General features: G+C 38.9%; 1 protein-coding gene across 1 annotated transcript; it reads left to right on the plus strand.

The window, feature by feature from the left end:
- Positions 1–16,191: 16,191 nt before the first annotated feature.
- Positions 16,192–23,504, plus strand: LOC107561652 (gastrula zinc finger protein XlCGF57.1-like). Its single transcript, XM_016246124.1, has 4 exons — positions 16,192–16,266; positions 16,866–17,018; positions 21,889–22,082; positions 22,307–23,504. The coding sequence occupies exons 2-4, from the start codon at positions 16,934–16,936 to the stop codon at positions 23,414–23,416; spliced, it is 1,389 nt and encodes a 462-aa protein (XP_016101610.1). The 5' UTR covers positions 16,192–16,266; positions 16,866–16,933; the 3' UTR covers positions 23,417–23,504.
- The last annotated feature ends 9 nt before the right edge of the window (positions 23,505–23,513 follow it).

The following is a 23,513-nucleotide window of genomic DNA, read 5'->3' on the forward strand; positions in this document are numbered from 1 at the left end:
ATGTAATGTTCAAGTACATTTTTTAAGTATACTTCATGTAGTAAGTATTCTAACATCTATATACTATTAGTATACTTGTAAGTGTACTACTTGAATACCGCTTGGGACTAAATTGGCCCACTTTTTAGAATATATAAAAGTATACCTTTAAGTGTACTATAAGTGTAACAGTGGTGAACTTTAAGTGCACAACTAGTCCACAATTACGTTTTCATTTGTACTGCAAGTGAACTTATGAGTATACTAATAGTTTACTATTGTAATACTTGTAGTAAATGATTAGTTTGTGAGAGTACACTTTGACGTATACTCTCAATAAACTAGTAGCTTACTAGTCTTATACGGCAAGTGTACTTGCAAGTGTTCTGTTAGTGTACTCTTAGTTAAGTAGTAATTTACTAGTCTTATACTGCAAGTGTACTCGCAAGTGTTCTGTTAGTGTTCTCTTAGTTAACTAGTAGTTTACTAGTCTTATACTGCAAGTGTACTTGCAAGTGTTCTGTTAGTGTACTCTAATTTACTAGTCTTATACGGCAAGTGTACGTGCAAGTGTTCTGTTAGTGTACTCTAATTTACTAGTCTTATACGGCAAGTGTACGTGCAAGTGTTCTGTTAGTGTACTCTAATTTACTAGTCTTATACGGCAAGTGTACGTGCAAGTGTTCTGTTAGTGTACTCTAATTTACTAGTCTTATACGGCAAGTGTACGTGCAAGTGTTCTGTTAGTGTACTCTAATTTACTAGTCTTATACGGCAAGTGTACGTGCAAGTGTTCTGTTAGTGTACTCTAATTTACTAGTCTTATACGGCAAGTGTACGTGCAAGTGTTCTGTTAGTGTACTCTAATTTACTAGTCTTATACGGCAAGTGTACGTGCAAGTGTTCTGTTAGTGTACTCTAATTTACTAGTCTTATACGGCAAGTGTACGTGCAAGTGTTCTGTTAGTGTACTCTAATTTACTAGTCTTATACGGCAAGTGTACGTGCAAGTGTTCTGTTAGTGTACTCTAATTTACTAGTCTTATACGGCAAGTGTACGTGCAAGTGTTCTGTTAGTGTACTCTAATTTACTAGTCTTATACGGCAAGTGTACGTGCAAGTGTTCTGTTAGTGTACTCTAATTTACTAGTCTTATACGGCAAGTGTACGTGCAAGTGTTCTGTTAGTGTACTCTAATTTACTAGTCTTATACGGCAAGTGTACGTGCAAGTGTTCTGTTAGTGTACTCTAATTTACTAGTCTTATACGGCAAGTGTACGTGCAAGTGTTCTGTTAGTGTACTCTAATTTACTAGTCTTATACGGCAAGTGTACGTGCAAGTGTTCTGTTAGTGTACTCTAATTTACTAGTCTTATACGGCAAGTGTACGTGCAAGTGTTCTGTTAGTGTACTCTAATTTACTAGTCTTATACGGCAAGTGTACGTGCAAGTGTTCTGTTAGTGTACTCTAATTTACTAGTCTTATACGGCAAGTGTACGTGCAAGTGTTCTGTTAGTGTACTCTAATTTACTAGTCTTATACGGCAAGTGTACGTGCAAGTGTTCTGTTAGTGTACTCTAATTTACTAGTCTTATACGGCAAGTGTACGTGCAAGTGTTCTGTTAGTGTACTCTAATTTACTAGTCTTATACGGCAAGTGTACGTGCAAGTGTTCTGTTAGTGTACTCTAATTTACTAGTCTTATACGGCAAGTGTACGTGCAAGTGTTCTGTTAGTGTACTCTAATTTACTAGTCTTATACGGCAAGTGTACGTGCAAGTGTTCTGTTAGTGTACTCTAATTTACTAGTCTTATACGGCAAGTGTACGTGCAAGTGTTCTGTTAGTGTACTCTAATTTACTAGTCTTATACGGCAAGTGTACGTGCAAGTGTTCTGTTAGTGTACTCTAATTTACTAGTCTTATACGGCAAGTGTACGTGCAAGTGTTCTGTTAGTGTACTCTAATTTACTAGTCTTATACGGCAAGTGTACGTGCAAGTGTTCTGTTAGTGTACTCTAATTTACTAGTCTTATACGGCAAGTGTACGTGCAAGTGTTCTGTTAGTGTACTCTAATTTACTAGTCTTATACGGCAAGTGTACGTGCAAGTGTTCTGTTAGTGTACTCTAATTTACTAGTCTTATACGGCAAGTGTACGTGCAAGTGTTCTGTTAGTGTACTCTAATTTACTAGTCTTATACGGCAAGTGTACGTGCAAGTGTTCTGTTAGTGTACTCTAATTTACTAGTCTTATACGGCAAGTGTACGTGCAAGTGTTCTGTTAGTGTACTCTAATTTACTAGTCTTATACGGCAAGTGTACGTGCAAGTGTTCTGTTAGTGTACTCTAATTTACTAGTCTTATACGGCAAGTGTACGTGCAAGTGTTCTGTTAGTGTACTCTTAGTTAAGTAGTAATTTACTAGACTTATACTGCAAGTGTACTTGCAAGTGTTCTGTTAGTGTACTCTAATTTACTAGTCTTATACGGCAAGTGTACGTGCAAGTGTTCTGTTAGTGTTCTCTTAGTTTACTAGTAGTTTACTAGTCTTATATGGCAAGTGTACTTGCAAGTGTTCTGTTAGTGTTCTCTTAATTTACTAGTAATTTACTAGTCTTATACTGCAAGTGTACTTGCAAGTGTTCTGTTAGTGTACTCTTAGTTTACTAGTCTTATACGGCAAGTGTACGTGCAAGTGTTCTGTTAGTGTTCTCTTAGTTTAATCATATACTCAGAATTACAAACATAAATTTTCTTTATAAATCCATTATTTCTTACAAATCTTTTGTACTGGATTCCACATAAACATAAAATAACAATGACAGTCAAATTTACACCCCAGTTCACAAAGCTGTAAACACAATGTTTAAGGTAGGGTTATGCAAGAAATCAGTCTCTGGAGAAAACACAAAAAAGGAAATCCAATAATTGTTCAAATATGACAACAATTGTTCTATTCATATGGGTTTCTTTGCAGTAGCTTGCTTGATGTAGCTTTCGTTGTTGCCTTTTTTCCTTATGATGCATCTCACATCTTGCATGGTGAAGTCAATGAACTTTGACAGCGCATGGTCTGTGAATTAACACATTAACACACACACACACACACACACAGAGAGAGAGAGAAAACAAAAATATTTTTTCTGTCACCCCAAAGTCATCATCCAGAATGAACACAATAAAACAGTCAAAGCAGCATGTAGTCCCTAGTGAAAAATAAATATACTTAATTGTATTTAAAATATATTTATTTCATGATAACTATACTAAAATAGATTGACATGTCTATACTAACTGAAAATAAACTCTAAATGTAGCTATTTCATGCTTTCATCTAGCACAAACTTAGTGCACTACAAATTAATTTGTAAATACTATACTTTTTACAAATGCATTTGGGGAAGGATGAAATATATATATGAATCCTTAAGAAAGTACACTGGCTTGGTTCTTAATTCCATCTACATTTACAAAAATACAAAAAGTACCAACTGGATGAAACCTTTGAAAGAGGATGCTCACTTCATAACCCCAATGACATGTCCATACTCACTCAGCCCAACAAATTAGTCTCGGTAAGAGATGAATGAAGCAACTCATCCTATTCTGTAGCTGTATGAAGGCCATATTAATGTATGTCTGTGGGGATTGTTTGTATTGTATGTTGTCATATTATTAAGGCTGCTGTATGAGTCCTCACCTAAGATTATGGCACAAGAGACAACATCACATTCTGTGTATTGATATTTGTTTGTTCCTTCGCCCCTTAAAAGTGTTAAGTATTGTAATAATGTGATTTTAACCTCGTGATTTTAAATATAGGCTACAGTATGTTCAGTGAAGGGGGCTTGATAAGTCAGTTTCTCCTCACCTAACTTTCACAAGCTGTGAAATTCACCAATAATCAATTTGGCTGTACTTTTGCTAAACATCTGAACTCGGTAGAGTGCACACTATTGGGAATCTGTGTTGCAGATCTGGCACATTTTTTCAGAAGAAACCTTTAGAGACTAGAAACTCATTGCAGTTAAAGACACAAGTCTCACCATGTATTTCAAATCTGAGAATAATTAAATTATTTTAAAATGATGCTGTGTATTATTATTTTTTTTAATGAGAGAGTTTTTTTGGAGGGGTGGCAAAGCAAAGAAAATTAGAGAAACATCTAGTATGTTTCTGCTAACAGGTGCTGTAAGGGCAGAATTTCCAAACGCAACTTTTGCCTACAGTGCAAATGTAACAATGAGCAATTTTCAAATAAAACAATTTAATTGGTTAAAGGGGTCATATGATGCGATTTCAATTTTCCTTTCTCTTTGGAGTGCAACTTTACAGATCTTCTTTATGCACCAAGAGCTTGTAACAAAGACTAAAGTCTCAAATTCAAAGAGATATTCTTTATAAAAGTTAAGACTTGTCCACGCCCTCCTAAAACGGCTCGTTCTAACATGCCCCCACATGTCTAATGAGAGTTTTTTTGGAGGGGTGGCAAAGCAAAGAAAATTAGAGAAACATCTAGTATGTTTCTGCTAACAGGTGCTGTAAGGGCAGAATTTCCAAACGCAACTTTTGCCTACAGTGCAAATGTAACAATGAGCAATTTTCAAATAAAACAATTTAATTGGTTAAAGGGGTCATATGATGCGATTTCAATTTTCCTTTCTCTTTGGAGTGCAACTTTACAGATCTTCTTTATGCACCAAGAGCTTGTAACAAAGACTAAAGTCTCAAATTCAAAGAGATATTCTTTATAAAAGTTAAGACTTGTCCACGCCCTCCTAAAACGGCTCGTTCTAACATGCCCCCACATGTCTACGTCACTGTGTGGGAAGATTTGCATAACACCACCCAAATGTTCACACAAAGAAAGAAGGCGTAACTTTTATTCTCGCTGTAGTATTGTTGTTGCCGCTGCCATGTGTTTCGCTGTGAAACTACTTTGTTTGGTCTTCTAAAAGAGGACGATATCTGCTTCGTCATGCCTAGAGCTGATCCGTACTGGTCGCTGAGGAAATACCTCAACTTCGCACTGTCGATTGCCGAGTCCAGCCCGGGGTCTTAAAGTACCCAGCAGCTTTTCTGAGGAACATTGGCCAGGTATGGACACTGCAAGAATTTTGTTAGCCCTTAGACAAGGCCCGCGATCGCTGGAGAACTATGTTCGCAAATTTTTAGCCATAGCACACTATTCTGATCTACCGGACTGTCTTTTGATAGAGTTCTTTTGTAATGGCCTTAATCAACCTCTACGATCTGAGCTTAGACGCGAGGGTCCGTGTTCGTCACTGAGTTGTTTTTTTGGACTTTGCTTTGTTGACTGTTGGCTCTCTATTCACTGTGGGTGTCGCGGAGAAGGAACGCGATATCGCGATCGGCCCGGTAATGGCGGCCGCGAGATCTAGTCAACCACAAACTCAGGGACATTCGAGTTTATTGATCGCTACTCCGGTGATTCAACCCGCTCGTGAAATGGCGGCCGCACCGGAGCGCACTCACATATTGGTGGCGACAGCAGAGCCCGTTCACAAAATGGCGGCCACAACAACGCTCCGTCATGTCACAGCTGCCATCCATGAGTCAAGTCAAGTCACAGCTGATCATTATGAGTCAAGTCAAGTCAAGTCAAGTCAAGAGAGAGAAAACAAAAATATTTTTTCTGTCACCCCAAAGTCATCATCCAGAATGAACACAATAAAACAGTCAAAGCAGCATGTAGTCCCTAGTGAAAAATAAATATACTTAATTGTATTTAAAATATATTTATTTCATGATAACTATACTAAAATAGATTGACATGTCTATACTAACTGAAAATAAACTCTAAATGTAGCTATTTCATGCTTTCATCTAGCACAAACTTAGTGCACTACAAATTAATTTGTAAATACTATACTTTTTACAAATGCATTTGGGGAAGGATGAAATATATATATGAATCCTTAAGAAAGTACACTGGCTTGGTTCTTAATTCCATCTACATTTACAAAAATACAAAAAGTACCAACTGGATGAAACCTTTGAAAGAGGATGCTCACTTCATAACCCCAATGACATGTCCATACTCACTCAGCCCAACAAATTAGTCTCGGTAAGAGATGAATGAAGCAACTCATCCTATTCTGTAGCTGTATGAAGGCCATATTAATGTATGTCTGTGGGGATTGTTTGTATTGTATGTTGTCATATTATTAAGGCTGCTGTATGAGTCCTCACCTAAGATTATGGCACAAGAGACAACATCACATTCTGTGTATTGATATTTGTTTGTTCCTTCGCCCCTTAAAAGTGTTAAGTATTGTAATAATGTGATTTTAACCTCGTGATTTTAAATATAGGCTACAGTATGTTCAGTGAAGGGGGCTTGATAAGTCAGTTTCTCCTCACCTAACTTTCACAAGCTGTGAAATTCACCAATAATCAATTTGGCTGTACTTTTGCTAAACATCTGAACTCGGTAGAGTGCACACTATTGGGAATCTGTGTTGCAGATCTGGCACATTTTTCAGAAGAAACCTTTAGAGACTAGAAACTCATTGCAGTTAAAGACACAAGTCTCACCATGTATTTCAAATCTGAGAATAATTAAATTATTTTAAAATGATGCTGTGTATTATTATTTTTTTTAATGAGAGTTTTTTTGGAGGGGTGGCAAAGCAAAGAAAATTAGAGAAACATCTAGTATGTTTCTGCTAACAGGTGCTGTAAGGGCAGAATTTCCAAACGCAACTTTTGCCTACAGTGCAAATGTAACAATGAGCAATTTTCAAATAAAACAATTTAATTGGTTAAAGGGGTCATATGATGCGATTTCAATTTTCCTTTCTCTTTGGAGTGCAACTTTACAGATCTTCTTTATGCACCAAGAGCTTGTAACAAAGACTAAAGTCTCAAATTCAAAGAGATATTCTTTATAAAAGTTAAGACTTGTCCACGCCCTCCTAAAACGGCTCGTTCTAACATGCCCCCACATGTCTACGTCACTGTGTGGGAAGATTTGCATAACACCACCCAAATGTTCACACAAAGAAAGAAGGCGTAACTTTTATTCTCGCTGTAGTATTGTTGTTGCCGCTGCCATGTGTTTCGCTGTGAAACTACTTTGTTTGGTCTTCTAAAAGAGGACGATATCTGCTTCGTCATGCCTAGAGCTGATCCGTACTGGTCGCTGAGGAAATACCTCAACTTCGCACTGTCGATTGCCGAGTCCAGCCCGGGGTCTTAAAGTACCCAGCAGCTTTTCTGAGGAACATTGGCCAGGTATGGACACTGCAAGAATTTTGTTAGCCCTTAGACAAGGCCCGCGATTGCTGGAGAACTATGTTCGCAAATTTTTAGCCATAGCACACTATTCTGATCTACCGGAATGTCTTTTGATAGAGTTCTTTTGTAATGGCCTTAATCAACCTCTACGATCTGAGCTTAGACGCGAGGGTCCGTGTTCGTCACTGAGTTGTTTTTTTGGACTTTGCTTTGTTGACTGTTGGCTCTCTATTCACTGTGGGTGTCGCGGAGAAGGAACGCGATATCGCGATCGGCCCGGTAATGGCGGCCGCGAGATCTAGTCAACCACAAACTCAGGGACATTCGAGTTTATTGATCGCTACTCCGGTGATTCAACCCGCTCGTGAAATGGCGGCCGCACCGGAGCGCACTCACATATTGGTGGCGACAGCAGAGCCCGTTCACAAAATGGCGGCCACAACAACGCTCCGTCATGTCACAGCTGCCATCCATGAGTCAAGTCAAGTCACAGCTGATCATTATGAGTCAAGTCAAGTCAAGTCAAGTCACAGCTGATCGACATAAGTCAAGTCACAGCTATTCATCCAGAGTCACGTCACGTCTCAGCTGTTCGTCCAGTCACGTCACAGCTGATCTTCCAGAGTCTCGTCACGTCACAGCTGATTGTCCAGAGTCACGTCACATCACAGCTGTTCGTCCAGAGTCTTGTCACATCACAGCTGATCGTCTAGAGTCTCGTCACGTCACATCTGATCGTCCAGAGTCTCGTCACTTCCCGTTTGTTGCACTCAGATCTTCGAGGTCAGCTCTTTAGTATCCCAGACTGGCATCCAGTGTGGAGGATCCACCGCTGGTGTCAGCAGTCGCAGCTGGTATCCCCAAATCCATTCACTCTAGCCCTCCTGTTCCTGATCTGATTCCCCTGTCTGTAGCGCTTCACATAATGAGGATCACTTTATGGAGTGTTTGGGCTGCATACACCACCACTGAGACTCTTGAAACAGCGGTGCCTACTATTATGTTTCCAGAGGTGGCGGCTCGCTTCAGCTCCTTGTACGGTGGTGGCTCCCAGCAATGCACTCAGCCTGTCATGTCGTGGTCGAAGAAACCATTGATGAACGCTGTACCTGTCCTGATAAAGAGAAAATTAATGAACTCTCCCTATTTCCTGATGGTACTGCTGTAGAACCTCCAGAGGTGGCGGCATCCGCTGCAGAACCTCCAGAGGTGTCAGTAGTATCCACCTGTGAACTTCCTGTTTGTCCTGTCACGGCTATGGAGGCTGTCTGTGAACTCTCTGCCTGTCCTGTCACGGCTATGGAGGCCGTCTGTGAGCTCTTTGCCTGTCCTGTCACGGCTACGGTGAGGATGCCATCTCTGAACCCTCTCCCTGTTCTGAACCAGCCATGGTGGTTGATTGTGAATTGTCTCTCCGTCTCGTCTCAACTAATGTCTCTGATTCCGAACTGTCTGTCTTGCCTGTCTCTGTCAAGGAATCTAAACCTGAGCTGTCTGTCTGTCTAAATGCTTCTGTTGAGTCTGTTGTTGAACCATCCGTCTGTCCAGTTTCAGTCACTGAAATGTCTACCAGTCCAGCTTCAGTTAATACAACTAATTTTGAGCTGTCAGTCTATCCCATATCAGCCCATGAATCTGTTTGTGAACTACCTGCCAGTCCAGTTTCCCTCAATGAGTCTGATTTTGAACTGTCTGCCTTGCCAGTTTCTGTCATTGAACCGTCTACTCCTGCCTCTGTCAATGCCCTTGATTGTGAACTATCTGCCAGTCCTACTCCAGCCAGTGCATTTAACTATGAACTGTCTGTCCATCCAGTCACTGTCAATGGACCCGATTCTGAATTATCTGTCTATCCAGTCTCTACTAATGAGCCTGAGTGTGAATTGTCAGCCTGTTCCGTTTCTGTCAATGAGCCTGCTTATGAATGTCTGCCCGTTCAGTTGTCACCAGGGAAACTATTAATGAAATTTTTGTGTTCCCTGCCTTGGCCCTTGAGGCCATAAATGCTCTGTATGTCTGGTGTGTCTCAGTTTTCCCTAGATCCCAGTCTCTGCCATGGGTATCTACTCCAGCCTGGTGGTCTTCTGTCCTGCTCTGGTGGTCTTCTGCTCCGCCGTGGTGGTCTTCTGCTCCGCCGTGGGGGGTCTTCTGCTCCGCTGTGGTTGTCTTTTGCTCCACCTGTGCCGTCTGCTCTGCCCTGGTGGGCTCCTGTTCCGTCTGCTCCACCATGGAGGTCTTCTGCTCCGTCTGCTCTGCCCTGGTGGGCTCCTGTTCCATCTGCTCCATCTTGGTGCCCTGCTCTGCCGGCTTTGCCTCAGTTCCCAGTCTCTCCATTTCCACATGGACCTGGCCCACCATCCCTCCCCCTGTTCCGCCTCTGCTCCACGACCCTCCTGGATGGTATTGTGTTGGGAGCGTCTGGAAGCCGCTCCTTGGGGGGGGCTCTGTCACGAATCCGGTCCGTGGCCTTCCGGCCGATTACCAGTCCTGTTCCGTCTGCTCCACCATGGAGGTCTTCTGCTCCGTCTGCTCCACCTGGTGGGCTCCTGTTCTGTTTGCTCCGCCCTGGTGGGCTTCTGCTCCACCGTGGGGATCTCTGGACCTGTCTGCTCTGCTGTGGTGGTCCTCAGCTCCACCTGTTCTGCCTATTCCGCTCTGGCTCACTGTTCCACCCTGGTTCCCTGCTCTGCCTTGGTGCTCTGTCTCTCCCCAGTCTCTCCATTTCCACATGGACCTGACCCACCGTCCCTCTCCCTGTTCCGCCTCCGCTCCACCACCCTCCTGGATTGTATTGAGTTGGGAGGGTCTGGAAGCCGCTCCTTGCCCTGGTGGGCTCCTGTTCCGTCTGCTCCACCATGGAGGTCTTCTGCTCCGTCTGCTCCACCTGGTGGGCTCCTGTTCTGTTTGCTCCGCCCTGGTGGGCTTCTGCTCCACCGTGGGGATCTCTGGACCTGTCTGCTCTGCTGTGGTGGTCCTCAGCTCCACCTGTTCTGCCAATTCCGCTCTGGCTCACTGTTCCACCCTGGTTCCCTGCTCTGCCTTGGTGCTCTGTCTCTCCCCAGTCTCTCCATTTCCACATGGACCTGGCCCACCGTCCCTCTCCCTGTTCCGCCTCCGCTCCACCACCCTCCTGGATTGTATTGAGTTGGGAGCGTCTGGAAGCCGCTCCTTGGGGGGTGGGGGCTCCTGTCACGAATCCGGTCCGTGGCCTTTCCGGCTGATTGCCACCAGAGGTCGCTTTCCCATTACATTGACTCTCACACCGCACAGACTGTTACACATCACCCAGACTGCATTTCCCATCATCCATTGCACTGATTACACACACACAGTTGCATCCAATGAGACACGCTTTCATAAACCATGGGCTGTGTTCGAAATGCCATACTATCATACTACTCTTACTATTTCTGTAGTATTCAGTATGTATACTGTGCATAGTATGCACATTTTCTGTATGCATGGAATACCCGGATGACCTACTATATTTGCCAGAATCTGCTAAATATAACGCAAGTACACTGAAATCAATACAGAATCTGTGTTCGGAATGGCATACTACCATACAACTCCTACTATATTGGCAGTATGCAATGTATACTATGAATAGTATGCCCATTTTCTGTATGCATGGAATTCCCGGATTACCTACTACTTTTAATGAAATCTGATGTATGCATCTGAGGACTCTGCGTGGGATACTGTTTCCCAGAACGCAACGCGCTACACGTAACGTTTCATCTTTAAAAATATGGCGGTGAGTGAAGAGTGTGGATGCGGCTTGATTGGACTGGAGGCGGGGAACAATTATAAATGTAAAACATTTATAATTACATGTGTTATTTCTTTAAAGAAAAATTAAATTTTTTAAGTAGCTGTTTTCCAAAGCACTAGATCGTTAGTAGCATGTACACTGTCATAATTTGTAGAGTTCTTTAGGGTATACTTTTCGAAAGGCATAGTACATTCACTTGAACCGTAGCGTAGATAGCTAGGGGGCTAAGTGATACTCAAACGCGAGCCAACGTGTGAATATATCCCCTATCGTATTCTACAACAAAAACAATCAGAGCGCCTTGTTATCACTAGTTCTATTTTTGACTTTCCGAGTCAGCTATTAGCATTTTTTTCTAAAAGTTTTGATGGATGATGATTATAAGAGTAGTACATTAGGCGCGCATCTGTCCGTTATTATTCATTTGCAAACGAACCGTGTATGTGCGCTCTCGGCACAATGATCATAACATAATTTCTGCTTAAACACAGTTCAGTATATTCACGTAGTTGTCAAAATTAATGTACATGTATAACGGTTGCTCGCCGTAGAAGCGTGTTTTGGATAAGTTTGTGAGGATCAGTGCTTATTTGTTAAACTTGACTTGTATAAAGCTCAATTATACAGTAAATTTAACAAATAAGCATGTTTAAGTTGTAAAGAATATCTGCAGTGACATTTTTGCAATATATGTTTGCAAAAAAGAACACTGAAAATATTGTAATTATTTTAAAACAAAACAAATTCAAGATAATTTAAACATTCAGTGTAAATTACACTTTTTGTCAAGGATTTTTTTTTTTTACCTCAATGTAGTCAGGTTGATTTGGACATACATGTTTAATCACACATTATGATTAAAAATGTATGTCCAAATCAACCTGACTACGTTGAGGTAAACCAACATTAGGATTTGATATATCAGTAGTGACAATTGTGGGTTAGGCTAGTTAGTAAGTATCCAATTTTGTAACCTTTTTTAAGTATTTTCTTAAATTAATAAATACAGGTAACACTTTAACTGAAGCCTTTATATATAATGCATTATTAAAGTAATTTAACTGTGCGGTCAGCGGTGTTGTTAGATTTCCTGCTAGTTCCTTAACTCGGTCTGTGATGGTGTTTCTTGACAAACTGACATTTTTAAAAGTCTGTATCTGGTCGGGGCACACCTGCTGACACACCTTCAGCATGCCCCCCTGAAAAACACTTTTTCCAGTGATGTCTTCAGCCACATTAAAGCTAGCTTTCACTGCTGCATCACTTTGGGCTGTTGCTTTTGTGAACATATCCTGCTGTGATTGAAGTTTGTCTTTTAGTTCTTGTACAATTTTTTTTTTTTTTTCTTGGAGGCTACATTTGGCATACTTAATTCCGTGTCTAGTGTCAAAATGCCGACGTATATTGTACTCCTTCACCACTGAAACTGCCTCACAGCACAAAAGACATATTGGTTTTTCTCTTTGAAGCACAAACATGTATTCACTTTCCCATCTTTCATTAAATTGCCTTCCTTCTGCGTCAATTTTTCTCTTTTTGTTGTTAATATTTGTAGATGTTTCTCAATACCGCTTAGTTAAACACTAATGCAGTGGCGGAATGGCGTCACTTCGCGGGTCGCAATATCGACATGCATTGTGGGAGATGTAGTTTATGGTCAATTTACGATATAAAGCAGCATAGACTTTTATTGATTGCTCTCGCGGGCCACATAAAATTATTTCATAATAGGGTTTGAGTTTGACACATGTGGTGTAGGTGGTTCATTATTTCCAAACAAGATAAAGCATTAACCTTTTAACGCTACCACTCTTTGGACATTTTATTTCACTTGCCATTTCTTACATTACCTAATGAATACAGACTGTGATAAAATCGAATACGAGGAGAGATGAAAGCTGAAAAACACCAGATATTTCTGGAGCCTATGTGTAACCGTAATCAGAAACTATGGAAGCAAACTAGAATCAGGAACACGGGCAAACAGGAACAGAATAAAAACAAAATGAGACTGTTACAATCCAAATGTATGCCCTTGTTTGGCACGAATCCAAGTGTTAACATATTCGCAGTATTTAGCTGTTATTTCGTTTGTAAAGAAATCTTGGGGGGAGTTTACTGTATTTACTTCACTTATTATTTTCATGTATTTTTTGTATACCACCGCCAGTGATGTCCTGCCGCGGTGTGGTTATAAACAGCCCTAGTTTGGTTTACAGATCTACACCGATCTGGTTTTGTGCTAGATTTTGTAAAATAGCTCAAATACAGACATTATAAGCTTAACCTATATAAGTTAATTTACAGTTTAGCAATAGTCTGTCTCTTGACACTGTTTCAGTGGAACTCATTAAAACGAACAGCTTTCTTCTTGGTCTTTTTTGCAGATGCCTCATGGGAATTAAATAGTGGGGCTGTCCTACCTGTTACCTACTGTTCATTCAATGAAATTATTATTATTTTTTTTAATTCCTCTGCTTTTTTCTGTTCAAGACCACATTTTTTGGACCGAGGAGACCAACTCCTGTAGTTGCACAGAATTTAAAAAAAATTATAATTATAATTAAATGAATAAATGAAATAAGTTATGTTGTTCTTATTTTCAGGTATGTAGAATTTGAATATTTTTCAAATCATTGCATTCGTTTTTTATTTACACTTTACACAACATCCAAACTTTTTTCTTTTTTGGAAGCAGTGTTGTAAATACGAGTTTATCATTAGTATGAAATATACTGGCAATTTACTTTTCTTTGAAACGGTGTTTAAACAATAGATCAAGAACTGTTCGTGTACACCTGACCCAGGACATTTATTGGATGTTATTCCTCGTTAGTAGAAGCATAACACGGCCCAAAACATGAAGAAAATATCTGTAAATAAAATTTGTGATACACTAGTTAGTGAAATTGTCTACCGATTAATTTATTTTGAGTTTTGAAATTTGAACAACTGTTGTATTACAGTTTCCATGTGGTAATTATTCAGATTATTTTCATTGTGTAGCACTGTTTTAAAGCAACACTATGTAACTTTTTCTGTGTTCAAAATTTGCTAAATGTATATAATGAGCGAGTACATCATGAATTCATCTTCCAAACAGCCTTTTTGTCTTATCCCGAATCATTACGGTACACTTATAATAAGTAGGGGGAAGTCGTGGCCTAATGGTTAGAGAGTCGGACTCATAACCCAAAGGTTGTGGGTTCAAGTCTCGTACCGGCAGGGATTGTAGGTGGGGGGAGTGAATGTACAGCGCTCTCTCCCACCTTCAATACCACGACTGAGGTGCCCTTGAGCAAGGCACCGAACCCCCAACTGCTCCCCGGGCGCCGCAGCATAAATGGCTGCCCACTGCTCCGGGTGTGTGTTCACGGTTTGTGTGTGTTCACTGCTGTGTGTGTGCACTTTGGATGGGTAAATGCAGATCACTAATTCCGAGTATGGGTCACCATACTTGGCCACATGTCACATCACTTTCACTTTCACACTAGTACTTATATTTGGACTATTGTAGCCTGGTCACCGCTGCGGAGTAACACATACCTGCGTGAATCGCCAGAGACATAAACTTCGAGAAGTAGCTCCAGTTAGAATGTTCTTCCACGAGATGCGTGCAGTTCTGTTTATTAACCGCTAGAGCGCCAAAAGTTACATAGTGCTGCTTTAAGCTTGGTGAATATTATGTAAGCACAGTAAGTAGAAAGTTAAGTCAAATTTACTCTGTCGTATTTTATTTTTACTGTATGTTGACACCGGCCTGAATCCGTTGCACAGATGATTTTTGCTATCTGGGGTGACTTTCCAAATAAGGGGGGAAAAAGTAAATAAATAAATAACAAGAGATTGATTAGTCAAAAGAGTGAAAGATGTCAAATTTGTGGTCCCTTTCTTGTATTGAAACACTTACGCACAGGGCCGCATTAACCATTGGGCTAGGCGGGGCTGAAGCCCCGGGGCCCGAGCAAGGAGGGGGCCCATGGTTGGCAGTGGACTAGCTTGATGGACACCGGTAGCGCCGATCGCCAAAGCCCCACCACACCCCTCACTTTTTAGCGCTATTATTTAGTGGAGTTTTACCGTAAATTCCATGCATTACCATTAGAGATTAAAATGTCACATTTGAATTTGGTTTACCAATCAAATGCATTTATTATATATTTTACTTTTGAACAAACTGTGCACTTAGCCTATCTATCAGGTGATCTGCGTTTACCTCTCTTCACTTCATTCTGGTGTAATCTAGAAACGGTCATGCAAAGAACAATCTTTGATAAGTAAAAATGTCAACTATTCTAAAAAAAAAATAGTGAGAGAAAAAAATGAGGAGAGAGGGGAAAACATTAGTCATTAAAATTCAAAGCTAGTTTTTAAGCATTTTGGTTTAAAAACTAATTTAACTGTTCAGGGACATTAAACGGTGGGGCAGAATTCATTTTGGCAAATGCACGCGTTACGACGGTTTCAGATACTTGCTCGTACAGCGCCTGCCTAAACTAAAAGTTATTTTTCGCTCCTTGTGTTTAAACGTTCGAATACACATAGTTATGTGTCAAAATGCCCGTCTCCTCGTCAACACAGTCGTTTGTGTCTTAAATGAACGTTAATAGTTAAAGATAAAGCATGTGCACTAGTTGGCTATAAGATCCTGTCATTATGATGAGATTTTAAAGAGATATAGTTAACCCAATCTCGCCAAATAAAAACGAACTTGTGGTATTGATACACAAAAATGGACTTTGGCATGTATATGCTACGCGATGGGTAGGTTTAGGGCTGTGGGGTAGATGCGTATCATATGTACGTGAAAACTGCGTATCATATGCACGCCAAACACATGCGTATCATATGCACGCCAAAGTCCATTTTTGCGTATCAATACCACGAGTTTTCGTTTTTATTTGGCGTACTATTTATACGCATTTTCGTAAGTCATAGCCCCGGGGCCCAGTGAGGTCTTAATACGGTCCTGCTTACGCGGCAGCGTTGACTAGTTTTATGTAATTTAATGGCAAGGTAAGAAAACACAAAGTATAGTGTTGTAAATGTACATTAATTAAAAAAAAAAGAAGAAAAAAAAAGTTTCTAGATTTACGATGCTAATAATTGTGGAAATGCATTATATGCATATAATAGACATCAGTGTGGAAACGGGACTTTTATTTTGCTCTGGCGCTGTGACGTCATAACGCCGCGCCGCTTCTAGTCTTAACCCGCTCTCTGCTTCTGTTGTGATTCGGCTGAAGAAAGGTTAGTGGGTTTTAAATCAATGCAAGCTGTTCTGTCAATTTACAATCTATGTAAAAAAATTAATGAATCAATCTTAAATGTAACGTTGTAATATGTTATTTAGTGTAATTTCTGTGAGTAAAGCGCGTCCTCGTATTAATAAAAGAAAAGGTGCGTCTCTTTTCGCTCCCGATATCGTGAAGAAGTGCATCGTTCAAGAACTGGACAGAAGAGAGAGAAACCGAGAATCCGAATCTTCTGAACCGAGTCATTCGTAAATGATTCAGTGATTCGAATCCGCGCGCGCTGAAGACAAACCAGAACAACAAACACAAACATGTTCAACAATGACAGCTTTTACAAACCAGCTGCAAATGTGTTCATGAGAGTGGAATCAGTTTATTATGATGTACAAATAATTTAATACCAAATATAAATAATTCATACTTCATATAAACTTAATGTATACTTTAATCAGATAATTTAAGGCCTTTGACTCTCTCTCTGACCGACTCCCTCACTAGTGCGCTGACTACTGAACTAGGGAGCTGATTGAGACGCACCCAGAGATTTAGTTTGCATTTATTTTTCTATCTGTTCATTATTTTGATCTTAAACAGGACAAAGTGTCCAAACACAGAAAAACTCCTGCTGAAGCGGCTGAGATCCACGGGACACTATTATAAAGATGGCTTTTATTAAAGAAGAGAGTGAAGACGTGAAGATTGAAGAAACATTCAGAGTCAAACATGAAGATACTGAGGAACAAACAGGTTGGTTTTCATGGCGGGCGCAACAAAACTACAGCGAGAATAAAAGTTACACCTTCTTTCTTTGTGTAAACATTTGGGCGGCGTTATGCAACTCTTCCCACATAGTGAGGTAGACATGTGGGGGCGTGTTAGAACGAGCCGTTTTAGGTAGGCGTCGCTGACTCTTAACTTTTATAAAGAATATCTCTTTGGATTTGAGACTTTAGTCTTTGCAACTTTACAGATCTTCTTTATGCACCAAGAGCTTGTAACACTCCAAAGAGAAAGGAAAAATTGAAATCGCATCATATGACCCCTTTAAAATGTCCTGTTCTACAGAAATAAATGATATTTCTAAAGCAGTGGTTCTCAATTGGTTTGCTCATGGGACCCACATTTCCACATCGTCATTAAGCTGTGACCCATATATTCGCAAAAATGGTTGACCCACACACGAGTACTGTCCTACTTTACTTGACAACTTCACAAATAATAAACAGAGTAAGATAAGACTAACATCGAGGTCCCAAACTATTTTTTTTTTAACAGAATAAAGTTAATAACAATAAAGTTAGTCTAAAGCAGTGGTCACCAACGTGGTGCCTGCGAGCACCTGGTAGCCCGCATGGAGTCTCCGAGTCACCCACCAAACACGTTCTATAAATAGCCTAAATTAGCGTCAGGCGATACATGATATAATATCGAGGTCATGATATAATTTATGTTAATAATGATGATAAGCTCTGGACATTTTTACTCAATATGGATTAATCTAACATCCTATCACACGAATAAATGTTACAGCAACCAGTGCATGTCGCTAATAAACACGTCTGCGTCTCAATATATGAGGACATGAACACATGAACTTCATCTCCAGAGCTGCTCTGAGAGTCACTTCATCAGCTTTATGCAGTTTCATTTGAGAAAAAGTACCGTCAAATACACGCTGAAACTAAAACTGAAAGACCTTCACGACAAACCGTCAAAATAAAAGTGGTTTAACTTGAAATTATAACTGAATATATTACTACTGTATACTACAATGCAGTTCTCAAAATAATAATAATAATAATTTTAAGGAATATCATACAAAGTTATTTTTATTATTATTTTATACAGTTCTGTTGTGCAGAATCTCTGATGTGTCTGATAAAGTAAAATAAAAAAAATGTTTTGCAATTGATTTTCATTTGATTACATTTTAAAGGATTAATTAAATTGTTAAAGTTTTATTAATTTATTTCACTAGACACCATTTTTTTTATGATAAATTTGTACTAAATCATAAAACACAGAATCCATAAGAAATCAAATGGAAAACACAGAATTTAGGGGAAAATAAAATGCATTTCATGGGCCCTAAATGAAAACGCAGCTCCTCTGTGGAATTTAATTGTGAACACAGTTATGTTTAGCTTCATTCTCAAGGTCTAACAAACATGTGGAAAGCATTTTCTTCCCCATTAATGGTAAATTAATATCATGATAAATATCAATATTGTATGATAGCCTCTTTTTATAAATTTATTTGGAATATTTTCCTGGATTGATAAAAAAAAATTAAAATGCTTATGAGAAATAATTAATGTTTATTAATGGCAAGATGTATATATATATATAAAGAAAAAACATATATACAGGTACATCTAAAAAAAATTAGAATATCATGAAAAGGGTCAATATTTTTTGTCACTCATTTCAGAAAGTGAAACCCATTTATTATATAGATTCATTACACATAGAGTGAAATATTTCAAGCCTTTATTTCTTGAAAATTTGATGATTATGGCTTACAGATAATGAAAACCCAAAATTCAGTGTCTCAGAAAATTAGAATATTGTGTAAAAGTTCAATATTGGAAAGTCACGGTGTCACACCCTAATCAACTAATTACCTCAAAACACCTGCAAAAGGTTTCCTGAGCCTTTAAATGGTCTCTCAGTCTGGGTCAGTAGGCTACACAATCATGGGGAAGACTGCTGACTTGACAGAAGTCATTGACACCCTCCACACAACCAAGTATTGAGTGCATAGAAATGAACATACTTTTCAGAAGCCTGACATTTCTATTTAAAATATCCTTTTTTTTTATTGATCTTATGTAATATTCTGATTTTTTGAGACACTGAATTTTGGGTTTTCATTATCTGTAAGCCATAATCATCAAAATTTCAAGAAATAAAGGCTTGAAATATTTCACTCTGTGTGTAATGAATCTATATAATATATGGGGTTCCCTTTCTGAAATGAGTGACAAAAAATATTGACCTTTTCCATGATATTCTAATATTTTGAGATGTACCTGTGTGTGTGTGTGTGTGTGTATATATATATATATATTAGAGTATATCAAACAAGTAGCCCTTGAGACTATTTTATCCTTTCAGGGAGCCCTCACTCACAAAAAGGTTGGAGACCCCTGGTCTAAAGTAAGTAATTTAAAGATGTACAAAATAACACAACGTGAAACAGGGTTTCTGCAGACTTGAACAAGTTAAATTTAAGACTTTTTAAGACCTTTTTAATACCACCTTATATGAAATTTAAGACCTAAACCTGTAATGGAAATACACATTTTATTACATACATATATGTAATATTTAATGTGTATGAATTAAAAAGAAAACAAAATATCAATGCTGTAATAAATGGTATTTATTACTATGATATACAGTGAACTTTTCATGTCAGCAGACAATATTCCATACAAAATATCCCCACAAAATAACTGCATCACTGAGATTTTTGGTGGAGTAAACAATTTATTCTGAAACAATATTTTCATCAGTGTTCTATCAGCTTTTACATACTTAAATCTGCATATTTACCTTTACAAAGGCCTATTTTTAACCTTTTTAGATGTATGCATCATCTTACCTGTCAAATTATTACAATTTATCAATAAATTCAATATACACTATAGAGCTACTACCAGTCAGATTAAATCATTTACACTGCAAATAACAATAATTACAACTGCAATAAATAATGTTATGAGATTAATGTTTTAAATGCATTTATAAATATAGAAATGTTGAGGGGAAAAATGCTTACTTTTCAACAAACTTCTCAGCTGAACAACCAGTGAGTGACTGTAAGACACTTAATGAGCGAGTATTGAGTCATTCATTCAACTGATTGAGTGTGTTATGCTGGTATCTTAAGGACTTTCGTGGACAGCTGACTCCTAAAGTTTTTGATATTCTGTGGTAGTCAGATAAGTTTAAATAGATTTATACCTTTTATGGGTATTTTACCTTTATAAAGCCATTTTTCTATAAGTGTGCATTATCTTTTGAGTCAAATTCTTACATTTAATCAGTGAATAAGAATAATAAGACATTTGGGCTGTTACCAAGCACATGAAATCAGTATCAACAAAATTCATCTTTGCAATCCAGACATAAGCTGCACCTGAAGTGGCATTTAGATGTGTTTACACACTGTTTAATGCAAGACATGAATGCATTTAACCTGCAGTTACAAATGCATAAATAATGTTTTGATATATTAAACATAAAACATTGAATACTGATATTTGAAATAATTTTAAAAATTGTATTTGTTAAATGTGAAATTAAAAGTAAGTCACTGTTAAGGGAGTCATTGTGACTGAACCGAATAATTTAAACGGTTGATTCATTCAGGAACATGGTGTTATTTAACTATATCATGTTATGAATAAACTAAACATTTAGAATTTTTACCTCAGTGTGTTTCTTTTGAGTTTGTGTGCTGTCATGCTCATTTGTTCTGAAGTCTCGAGACAGAGTGAGCCTCAGCGCAAGCTTGTATTCTGTATTCTGCTAGCTTACTGCAATTCTCTCTGATGAAGCAGTAACTTACCGCGGGTTTCTTCGGTCTGTCCAATGATTGTAAAGTCATTAGCTCCGTCAGACTGAAGATATTTGAGCGGTAATGAGACCAAAAATAATTAAGACCCATCGAATCCGAATTTAAGACATTTTAAGACTTTTTAAGGCCTTATATTAGGAAAACGTTATTTAAGACATGTGGCATTTTGGGGTTATGGAAAGTACAGTTACACAATACTGACTGTTAATAAAACGTAAGGACACTGATCCTGATGGACTGCTTTTTAAATTAGTCTTCCCATTAAAAGCATTATATTGTTCATTCAGCAAACACGGAACAAGCACTAACATGAGATCATAGCCGATCATAACCAGTCATCTCCAATCATATCGCGATGGAGGCATTGCCTCCTCTCATGTGACTTTCCCCCATTCATTCTCAATTATACTGTTAAAATAGCAGGATTTTTCTGCTATTTATACTATTTATTGCAAATAGTGTCAATTATCTGCACCTCAGTATTATAGTACATTATAAAACAGTATGCAGTAATAACGTATTGAGTGTGAATGATCATTTTAATTCAAATTATTAAATGGATGCCACCTTATTGGAACAATAAAGCCCTCCCTAACCCTACCCGATACTGGAGAGAAGCCGTTCAGATTATTTCCTTTTATTTCCATTTTTATTGAAAATAAATGTATTTCCGATGTGATATGAGATTTGAAAAGGGAGGGAAAAAAATTTGGTAAAAGGTTGCATCAAAAAGACTACAGTACACGCTTTACCATCTACGCTACTGAAGCTTATGATTGTCGGCAGTCTTTTATAGTGCTGACCATCCCTATCACACGTTTGTGGGTGGAGCTAGTGTAAATAGACACTCTGATTTAAAAAAACGTCCCAACATTTCCGGAATTCGGGTTGTACATTAATTTAATTCGTTTTACATTTAATGCGAAATTGTTTTTTTTAATTGATCGATAGCACTAGACTAAATGTTAGAATGTCTGTTGCTTTGTAACATTAAACTGGTTTTAACTTTGTATTTGTCTGTTTTCACCTCAGACCTGATGGCGCTGAATGAGGAGAGTCAAGAACTGAATGAAACGGACGAGAAGGATCAGAATGCGAAACGGCATGATTTCAAAACTGAAGAGAAATCAATTAGTTGCTCACAGACTAAAAAGACTTCCTCACAAGCTCAAAAAACACAAACTACAAACCTTAATTCCAACATGAGAATTCACACTGGAGAGAGAGTTTTACACAGAAAAAATACCTCACTGTCCACATGAGAATTCACACTGGAGAGAGTCTTTTCACCTGCCCTCAGTGTGGAAACGGTTTTACACAGAAAAAATACCTCACTGTCCACATGAGAATTCACACTGGAGAGAAGCCGTTCACCTGCCCTCAGTGTGGGAAGAATTTCACGTGGAAAGGAAAACTTAAGACTCACATGAGAGTTCACACTGGAGAGAAGCCGTTCACCTGCTCTCAGTGTGGAAACGGTTTTACACAGAAAAACTGCCATAATATCCACATGAGAATTCACACTGGAGAGAAGCCGTTCACCTGCTCTCAGTGTGGAAACGGTTTTACACAGAAAAACTGCCATAATATCCACATGAGAATTCACACTGGAGAGAAGCCGTTCACCTGCCCTCAGTGTGGACAGAATTTCACGTGGAAAGGAAAACTTAAGACTCACATGAGAGTTCACACTGGAGAGAAGCCGTTCACCTGCTCTCAGTGTGGAAACGGTTTTACACAGAAAAAATACCTCGCTGTCCACATGAGAATTCACACTGGAGAAAAGCCTTTCACCTGCCCTCAGTGTGGGAAGAATTTCACGTGTAAAGGAAAACTTAAGACTCACATGAGAGTTCACACTGGAGAGAAGCCTTTCACCTGCAAATTGTGTGGGAAGAGTTTCTCATTCAATAACGGTCTTAAGGTTCACATGAGAACTCACACTGGAGAGAAGCCATTTGTATGTGATCAGTGTGGAAAGAGTTTTACACAGAAAAACTGCCTTAATATCCACATGAGAATTCACACTGGAGAGCGACCTTATACCTGCAAACTGTGCGGAAAGAGTTTCTCATTAAATAACGGTCTTAAGGTTCACATGATGAATCACACTGAAACAAAGCCGTTAATGTGCCCTCAGTGTGGAAAGAGTTTTACACAGAAACACTGCCTTAATACCCACATGATCATTCACACTGGAGAGAAACCTTACAGCTGCCCTCAGTGTGGAAAGAGTTTCGGGTACAAAGGAAGCCTTAAGATTCACATTAGAATTCACACTGGAGAGAAACCGTTCACCTGCAAACTGTGTGGGAAGAGTTTCTCATTTAATAACGGTCTTAAGGTTCACATGAGAACTCACACTGGCGAGAAGCCATCTGTATGTGATCAGTGTGGAAAGAGTTTTACGGAGAACAAACTCCTTAATGCCCACATGAGAATTCACACTGGAAAGAGTCCTTTCACCTGCGAACTGTGTGGGAAGGGCTTCACACGTAAAGAAAACCTTAAAAACCACATGAAGATTCACTCAAGACAGAAAAATGTTAATTGTCATTAGTGCGAATAGACAGGAATCACCATGAGAATCATTCAAATTCTCATCGGAAAAAAGCCTTTTATGTGCCATCACTGTGGAAAGAGTTTCACAAACAATG

Source organism: Sinocyclocheilus grahami, unplaced genomic scaffold, assembly GCF_001515645.1.
Source record: "Sinocyclocheilus grahami isolate Dianchi unplaced genomic scaffold, SAMN03320097.WGS_v1.1 scaffold786.1, whole genome shotgun sequence".
NCBI classification, from domain to species: domain Eukaryota; kingdom Metazoa; phylum Chordata; class Actinopteri; order Cypriniformes; family Cyprinidae; genus Sinocyclocheilus; species Sinocyclocheilus grahami.

Coding starts and splice junctions, on each gene's coding strand:
- LOC107561652 (XM_016246124.1), top strand. CDS start 16,934: ATGGCTTTTATTAAAGAAGAGAGTGAAGACGTGAAGATTGAAGAAACA. Junction 17,019..21,888: donor AGATACTGAGGAACAAACAG/GTTGGTTTTCAT, acceptor TTTTCACCTCAG/ACCTGATGGCGCTGAATGAG. Junction 22,083..22,306: donor GAATTCACACTGGAGAGAGA/GTTTTACACAGA, acceptor ACTGGAGAGAAG/CCGTTCACCTGCTCTCAGTG.